The sequence below is a fragment of the Salvia splendens genome, chromosome 13 (assembly GCF_004379255.2).
Source record: "Salvia splendens isolate huo1 chromosome 13, SspV2, whole genome shotgun sequence".
Taxonomy (NCBI): domain Eukaryota; kingdom Viridiplantae; phylum Streptophyta; class Magnoliopsida; order Lamiales; family Lamiaceae; genus Salvia; species Salvia splendens.
In genome coordinates, this window is record NC_056044.1 from 28,592,747 (window position 1) to 28,601,792 (window position 9,046).

General features: G+C 35.2%; 2 protein-coding genes across 2 annotated transcripts; both read left to right on the top strand.

Moving 5' to 3' along the window:
* The first annotated feature begins 1,852 nt into the window (after positions 1-1,852).
* Positions 1,853-4,049, top strand: LOC121761690 (proline-rich receptor-like protein kinase PERK7). Its single transcript, XM_042157323.1, has 3 exons — positions 1,853-1,980; positions 2,548-3,236; positions 3,635-4,049. Exons 2-3 carry the CDS (start codon positions 2,584-2,586, stop codon positions 3,792-3,794), a joined length of 813 nt encoding a protein of 270 aa, XP_042013257.1. The 5' UTR covers positions 1,853-1,980; positions 2,548-2,583; the 3' UTR covers positions 3,795-4,049.
* Positions 4,050-4,747: 698 nt separating this feature from the next.
* LOC121760320 (60S ribosomal protein L44) lies at positions 4,748-6,180 on the top strand. The gene is made up of 4 exons (XM_042155995.1): positions 4,748-4,796; positions 5,457-5,636; positions 5,784-5,858; positions 5,949-6,180. The coding sequence occupies exons 1-4, from the start codon at positions 4,794-4,796 to the stop codon at positions 6,006-6,008; spliced, it is 318 nt and encodes a 105-aa protein (XP_042011929.1). The 5' UTR covers positions 4,748-4,793; the 3' UTR covers positions 6,009-6,180.
* Positions 6,181-9,046: the final 2,866 nt, after the last annotated feature.

Genomic DNA, 9,046 nt, shown 5'->3' on the forward strand with positions numbered 1-9,046 from the left:
GCTTGAGCAATTACATGTCAAGACAGCATTCTTGCATGGTGATCTAAAAGAAACCATATACATGGCTCAACCAAAGGGTTTTGTGAAATCTGGAGATGAAAGAAAAGTTTGTCTGTTGAAAAGGAGTATCTATGGGTTGAAACAAGCTAGCCGTCAGTGGCATATAAAATTCAATGCTCATATGATCAAAAGTGGTTTTTTGAGGTCAGCCTATGATGAGTGTGTTTACATAAAAGGTGCAGGTGGAGTTGTGGTTTCCTATCTACTCTTGTATGTAGATGACATGTTATTAGCTGAGGCTGACTTGCAGGAAATTCAGAAAGTGAAAGCTGACCTTAAGTCTGTTTTTGAGATGAAAGATCTGGGGACAGCAAGAAGAATCCTTGGTATGTCCATAGTGAGGAAAAGAGAAAGCAGACAAATCTGGTTGACACAAGCAGATTATGTGTCAAAGTTGATCAATAAATTCAAGATGAGCAATGTGAAGGAAGTCTCAGTACCAATGGGACAACATTATAAGCTGACAGCAGAGCAAATGCCTAAGTCTGAGGAAGAGAAGAAGGAGATGCAGAATATCCCCTATGCAAACATCATTGGAAGTGCAATGTATGCAATGATTAGTACACGGCCAGACATAGCACAAGCAATATCTGTGACTAGCAGGTATATGTCCAATTATGGAAGGGAGCACTGGTCTGCCCTAAAGTGGCTAATGAGATATAAAAAAGGAGCCACAGATGTTGAAATTTTGTTTGATGGAGGAAGTGTGCTTGAAGGTGATGCATTAGTGGGTTGGAGTGATTCTAATTTTGCTGGGAATCTTGATACTAGAAGATCCCAATTAGGCTATTTGTTCACTCTTTATGGATCTGTGATAAGCTGGAAGAGTAGCCTTCAAGGAGTAGTTTCTTTGTCAACTACTGAAGCAGAGTTTATGTCTTTAACAGCTATTGTCAAAGAAGGTAGTTGGCTTAGAGGAATTCTGGAAGATTTTGGCATAGATCAAAAGGTTGTGGGCATCGGTTGTGACAACAACAGTGCATTATGCCTAGCAAAACACCAAGTTTATCATGAAAGAAGTAAGCACATTAATGTGCGGTTACATTTCATACGAGAGAAGATTGAAGAATGGGAGATAAAAGTCTTCAAAGTTGATACTGCTGAGAATCCAGCAGACATGCTAACTAAGCCTCTACCAAAATCAAAGCTGGAGTTGTGTATGAAGTTGGTGAATCTGCAAAGGGAGTTCAAGGCTATTGACAGTTGAACCATCAAGGTGGAGTTTGTGAGATATTGATGGATCAGATGTGTTGGAGCTTAATCAAGCTCATTAGTTTGAGGAATGTTCAGGAGCCGTCGGATTAAATCAGTTAGAGATCTTTTAATCTGGGCCGTCGATTTCATTATAGCCGTTGCATTCAAATGAGTGTATAAGAGTTAGTTTGTTGTTGAGTTAGTTTCATAGCTCAAATTGTATTCTCCCAATAATCTGCAGATATCGATAAGAGTTTCTTGTTTCTCAAAATCTTCTTCATCGTTTTACATAGATTGTAACACCACTAATTACTACTCCTACTATATGATAAGTTTGAAACGAAAATACCGTCTTTAATCTCATTAATATCTTACTTATTTCACGAGGCTACTAAATATGCTAGGCATCGTATATATAGGAAGATTTCATTCGTGAATCGTGAATATGCAAAAGAATTAAAGATCCTAAATTTAGATAGGGTGTAAAAAATAAGATTGTTAAGAAGCTAAATCAACGGTAGACCATAAAAATAATGGTTCTAGTGATGGTGGTCTCATCGTTTTCTTTGTCGACAATTTAGTATATTGCTTTCTCTTCGTCGAACTACACGGTGGAAATAGGAATCTGCCTAATTTTTCTGGCCACTTTTTGCCTGTCGGACTTTGGCCGGAAACCAAGATCTTTCTGATTCTTCATTTCCCTCCGCTACAAGCATGCATATTATGGTATGCTCTCATTCCTCTTCAATTCTCTCTTTTCTTTATCGACTCCATGTTTAAAACCTACAAAAGGAGAATTTCAAGATTATAGAAGAAAAGCATTATGATGGTAATGGGCAATATACAAATGACAACATTCATTGACTTTTAGCAAATTATAATATTTTCGACAAATTTTGAAAGTGGTCTTAAAAATCATAAACTTTTGATGTTGTGTAATTTTCCAAACCTGATCAAGAAATAATTTCAACAGATTTTTCTCCTATGTGGTTAATCGTAAAATCTATGTAGCTCAATCTAAATTATGCATGAAACAATGTAATTTCAACTCCATAAATGTGAATTGATGTTGGATGATATGTGCATAATGTGATAAAAATATGTCACATAAATTTGTTGGGTTTGAAGAATGACCACGTTGAAAAATTGGCACCCATCATCTTGAAATTTTTTATTTTTAAGACCACTTTCAACACAAAACATGAACATTTCCTATAATTTTTTGTGACAATTTCCTTCCTAAATTCTTGAAAAAACGCAAAAGAATCTCCTATAATTTTGTTTGGAAAACAGAGTGCATGTAGGAGAATCTTAGATTAAAACAAAGGAATGAGTAAAGCGGAATCTAGTGAATCACCACCACCACCACCCAAAGCCGACCACCACGATGCCGGAGAAAAAGCACCACCAAAAGTCGACCACCACGATAAAGCACCACCACCACCAGCAGCACCTCCCGACGACGACGATGATGATGATGAGTGCTCCTCCATCTCCTCTTCTCCTTCCTACAAATCCAGTAAAAAACCACCGAAGCCGGAGCCCACGCAGCCGCCCCCAAGTCAGGAGATGGAGCGCAGCCCCTCCGCCTACCGGATCCCGCCCTCCGTCTTCGAGCGCAACAAGTCGTCCGCCGCCGGGGACTGGAGCATCGCCTCAAACGACTCCCTCTTCAGCATCCACGTCGGCAACATGAGCTTCACCAACGATCAGTACATGTGGGGCTCCGACGAACTCACACCTCCGCCGCCGGACACCGCCGGAGGCGACCACATGTTCTCTTACCCCGCGCATTCGTCGAATGAAGGGGTGGCTGATATGAGGAGCAGCGAGCTCGGGCTCGCGGAGGCTACCATGCTGGAGGTGATCAAGGAGAACGAGGGGCGGAGTCCGCCCCCGCGGGTGCCGGTGCCGGCGGAGGTGCGAAAAGCGCGGCGTTCCGCGGGGAGCAACCAGAGCAACATGTCGTTCGCCTTTGCCGTGTAAGTCATCTCTATATATACGCACGTAAGTTTTTTATTACAATCCTCTACTTTATAACTATAAAGTGCAACTTAATTTATAAGGCTTCATGTGAACAAAATAAATCATGGCAAACTTTTTTTTAACAATCATTGAACATTCCACTTATGCTTAGTAGATTAAACGAACCTATATAATTTCAAACTTAAAACCAATTAGTGATAACCGTAGTAATTCATCATAAGAGAGTATAATGGTTTCAGTTTTTTTTACATCGACGTCAGACATGTATTTATTTTACTCACAGAAAAGTTACTACTATATAATAGTTTAAATTGGTTTTTTACATCGACATTAGTCATTTATTTATTTTAATTGTCAATCGTCTAAATAAAAAAATGGGATGTAATGTGAACAGAGCGGGAGGAGAGACAGAGAGGATACCTAGCTCAATCAAGTCGCCGGAGAAAACCCCAGTAGAGCCACAGCAGCACGATGAACCAATAGAAAAAGAGGCTCAACCACCTCCATCGAAATGGTTATGTTGTTGCTCGTGTTGGCCATTTCCTTCATCATGACAAACCCACACACAACATTTATAAATTAAACATAAGATGAATCTTTGCATCTTCATCTGCTGTAATGCATTTTCTCTCATATCCCTAATGTAATCTCATCGGATATTCCTGTGATTATTTAGGCCTATGTTTCACTTTATAAATACATTTATATCGTCGTGTTGTGTATATATTTCTTGGGTGCTAGAATCTAGTAGTAAATCAGAACATTTCTTCACTTTTTTTAATACACAAATCAATACTCCATTATTCTATCTATGTGTTTTCTTTTTTGGAAGAAGCAACATCTCTCAGCTAAATCCCAACTCAATTTTCTACTTACATTTGTATTTATCTAAAAACATGTGATGTGAGAGAAAAATATTATGCTACTTTCGTCATTTAAAAATAGAAATTACTATCTCATTCAAGTACATTTTGTCATTTTGGTCAACCACATAGTAAAATTCAACCTTAGATGATAAGTAGGTCACACATTCCACCAACTAATTGCACTCATATTTTATTATAAAACTAATATATATAAGTGAGACTCATAGTTCACTAATTTATTCAACTCACTTTTATTTATATTTCTTAAAATGCATGCCCACACCAAATGTGAATCCTATTATGAGACCCAATTTGATTCAATTCTTAAAATTATGCAATTTTAATTAAAACTTTTTTAAATAAAATATTATTTTTACACATCGTTTTATTTACTAATTATATTAATAGAATTAACAGTTTAATATCCTGCGGACTTCATCCACAATCTACTAAACTACTTCTCTTAATGAGAGAAAATCTACCCAAAATTTTTGGATAGTATATCCGCCCGGCCCGAGTAGATATTCCTGGGTCACTGGGTGAATGACTGAATTGACCCATTAAAGGCGCTTTTGTAGCACATATAATTGGGCCGGCCCATTAAGGCGGCCATATATACATCAAACCCTAAGTCTCAGACGGCTGCGAAACCAAATCACATTCGGTGCTCCTTTCTCCACCCCAGCCATGGTAATCTCTCGCTTCATTTATTCCTCTACTAGATTTATGGCTTCATTATTAGAGTAATTTATGCGGTCGTAAGATTTTTGATGATTTATTATAGTATCGCTTCTTTTGAGTGGAATAAACCCAATTGATTCAGCTCTAGGGAAATCTATATGCTTCTAATTTGTGCTTTTTTTCGTGCTGAAATGATATTGATTTCACACTCTCAAAATAAATCTGTATTAGTTTTTATGTGAATGGTGAACTATGGAAATCTCGACGTTGTTTGGAATTGCATAGATGTGAGCATGTTGAGGTGATTGTTTTATTTTTGTTGGCATCACAACTTGCATTCTGCTAGCATGTGTATCTAATTCGGCGAGTGATGATTTTGACTGTGGACTTAAATTTGTATTCTTGATGGTTAGGCTAGAACGGTTTTATGAGTTTGGTGCATCATTTCTCTCTGGTTATAATAGCATTCCATAATCTGTCTGAAGAAATGAGTTAGGCTCTTCCCCGTCCATTTGTTGTAAATTATTGGTTGCCTGTTATCTGAAGTTTGAATAATTTTTTGGTATGGGCTTCCAATATCTGGCTGTGGTCTATTACTATTGGAGTTGGACTATATGAAATTAGTGTTTGTTGTATGATGCTAACTTATTTGTTATTTTGTGGTTTTAGGTGAACGTTCCAAAAACCAAGAAGACTTACTGCAAGTCGAAGGAGTGCAAGAAGCACACCTTGCACAAGGTCACTCAGTACAAGAAGGGGAAGGATAGCTTAGCTGCTCAGGGTAAGCGTCGTTATGACCGTAAGCAGTCGGGTTATGGTGGACAGACCAAGCCTGTCTTCCACAAGAAGGTATGAATTAATTTCCCTATTATTGTTGGTTTACTGAATGCACTGTAGCAATGAAATGGTACTTGTGGAGTTGAGATTGATGCATTTAAGCTAGAATTATTTTTGTATTTCATACAAATAACTCAGAGCTTATCGTGTTCTGTTTAGGCTAAAACTACTAAGAAGATTGTGCTGAGGTTGCAATGCCAGGGTTGCAAACATGTTTCCCAGCACCCAATCAAGGTTCGTGTTCTGATTCTTGCATTTTTCATTATGGCATCATCGTCCACATCATCTATCCTTGCATTAATTTGTTCTCTTTTTCTTTTGTAGAGATGCAAGCACTTTGAAATCGGTGGAGATAAGAAGGGCAAGGGAACATCGCTATTCTAATTTTATTGTTTTTACTGCCTTGTTTTATTGTGATTTTGGTCTTGACAATTTGCTTAGCTGCTCCAAGCTAAAGTTTAGATTAAATATGAGACATGATTCTGAGTTTTGTATTTCTACAAATGAATTATGTTTTTTTCACAATGCAACAAATGGATTAAGTTTTTACTGCTTACCAAGCTATGCATTTTTTCATTGGCTTGATCTATTTTTTTTTTAATTTATTTCGAAATTGTTTGTTGTCGGATAAATTTTGAATTACAGTTTGTTTGCATATTGGCAATCGTCTATTTGATTACATTTTTTGAATATAATTTCGAAATGTGCTCTCGAAGGTCGTTATTTTGCAAGATTTACATGGACGTTTTGTGATTCAATATTATAAGACTATCAAATTGAAGGCTGTAACTGAAATCATTATTATGGTAGTATGAAATATATTTTGACCGATTTGGAGTCTCTGTTATAACTTGCATATTTTGTCATCTTGAATTATTTTAAATTTTTGAGATATCTCCCATGCATGTAATCTATGAAGTGAGAAAACTGTGATGGTCAGGTTATAATTTTTGCTAATGGAAGAAATCAACTCCATTATAAGTCAGTTACAACTGAAAAATAGCTAAGTTTTTACACAATAAATATTACTACTACTATATATCTTTGCTAAATCTAATAAACAGATACAAGAGATTACTCGATAAAAGTTATTAGTGCAAAATATGAAGACCCAATTATCGCACAATCACATATGTTCAAGGACACCATATTTCTAAAAAGCGTGGATGAGAATAGTGACAAACATATACACAAAACCCCAATTAATCTCTAGATCTTGACACAAAACAACTGGCACTCAACGACCGCACATGAATTACGAAGGACTCTAAAACGGTAAACGCTCTCAGACACTCACAAAGAAACCACATCTCAAGCTCCTACAACTCGTCATACTAGAACTAGAGGTTTCAGTCATGACTGATCTTTGCTACACAACCAAAATGTCGAACCTCTAAGAGCTTCTCACTCACACCATCACATAGACAAACAATGTGAAAAAAGACCATAAACAGTTGAACCATACGAAGAGTTCAGAGAGAGTGCGTGGTATACAATGGGAGAAACATCCTTAGGCTTTTCAAATCCCCAGCCCGAACGCAAAAGGCGCAGACCTTTATCGAGTCGGAGCATCCGACTTGGGGAGGCCGGAGATCAAAAATGGTATGTATTATGGCCACAAAAATTTGTACTATCATAATAACAAAAATATGACTAAATTTCAAAATTGATTAATTATCTTATTTTTCTTATTTAACTCGAATATTAATTGGTAAATGGACTTTTAATTTTTATGTGATATGAAAATAATTATTCAAAGATCCGACCTTTCATCTGTAAAACAAGATAATAATAATTTCTGAAACAAATACAACTTCACCAAACATTCACTTCTACATTATTAATTATTAAGAAGTTGTATGTTGAATATATGCATATCTATTGTTGTGGATCGGCAACATGTAACTCATCAGCAACGACGGTGGAGAACGACGGCCGAGATTTGCCCGCGGAGGCAGGAGGTTTGCTGTAGCAATGTTCCATATCTACACACCCACCCATGCATACGATTGATCCTTTGCAACTTTTATCGCATCGATCATAACATTCCTCTCTAGTTTCACCCTTAATTGAGACAATCATCGCCATCATCACAAACAAAACAAACACGATTTTCATTTTGAATATTCTTTTATTGGGAAAATATGAATATGTAAATAAGATAGTTTAAATTTGTGCTTTGGATTTCCGATATAGCACATACCATATTTGGCTATATATATATAGTTGACAAACAAATGTTTGACTTTAGTAAGTGTATTATTTTAATTAATTGGAGTATAGTTTTCCTCTCATTTTCCGAAAATAGACATGGAATGTTGACTTTAATAAATATCGACATGTAGCAATTAATCATCACCGAAAATTTCATATTGCCATTATTGTAGTTTTCCTAACCTCTTTTATGGGTGTTAAATATTTAATTGTCCTCTCAATTTTTTTCAGAAATAGACATAAAATATTATTGCAATTGACCATCACCGAAAAAATAGACATGAAATATTGGCTTTAATAAATATCGACATGTAGCAATAAATCATCACCTAAAATTTCATATTGTCATTATTTTAATTTTCCTAACCCCTTTTTGTAGGTGTTAAATAATTAATTTTCCTTTCATTTTTTTCAAAAATAGACATGAAATACAATTGCAAATAAAAAAGAATATTCGACATTAAATATAGTTTTGCTCTCTTTTTGGAATGTCAGATCTATCATTTTATTTATACTATTGGATGAATTTACTCTAATTAAGCAAAACAAACAATGAAACAAATACTTTCTCACATAGTAATTTATTTAAACTTGGAATGATAAATTGATAACCGTAAAATTTAGTTAAATATTGGTCGATCCATGAAATTTGAAAACAGAATCTATACATATACTCCTTCGGTCTCATGCTACTTGCATTTTTCTATTTCGGTTTATCACAAACTACTTGTATATATTATTTCTATTTTAAGTAAGAGTTAAGGCATTTTATTACTAATATACTATAGTAATTACGTATTCCTTTATTAAGTGATTTTTCATTACACTTAAAATATTAATTCTATTACACAAAAAAAAATTAATCCTAAATTTACGATCTAAAAAGAAAAGTGCAAGTAACATGAGACAAATGGGGTATAAATAAACCACTTATAAAATGAAGACGATTTTCATTTTAATTTTAAAAAAAGAGAATATATAATACAATGTTTACATTTATGTGTTAGGAAGTTAGATATGCAGGTTATGTACGGAAATGTATATATAGTCGAAAAATAAATATTAGTACTTTTGATAAATGTATTAGTTTAATTAATTTCTTTTCATGCAATTACAACACAGTATAGTTTTCCTCTCCTTTTTTTCGAAAATAGACATGAAATATTGACTATAATAAGTATCTATGATGGGGTACGAACTAAACAACT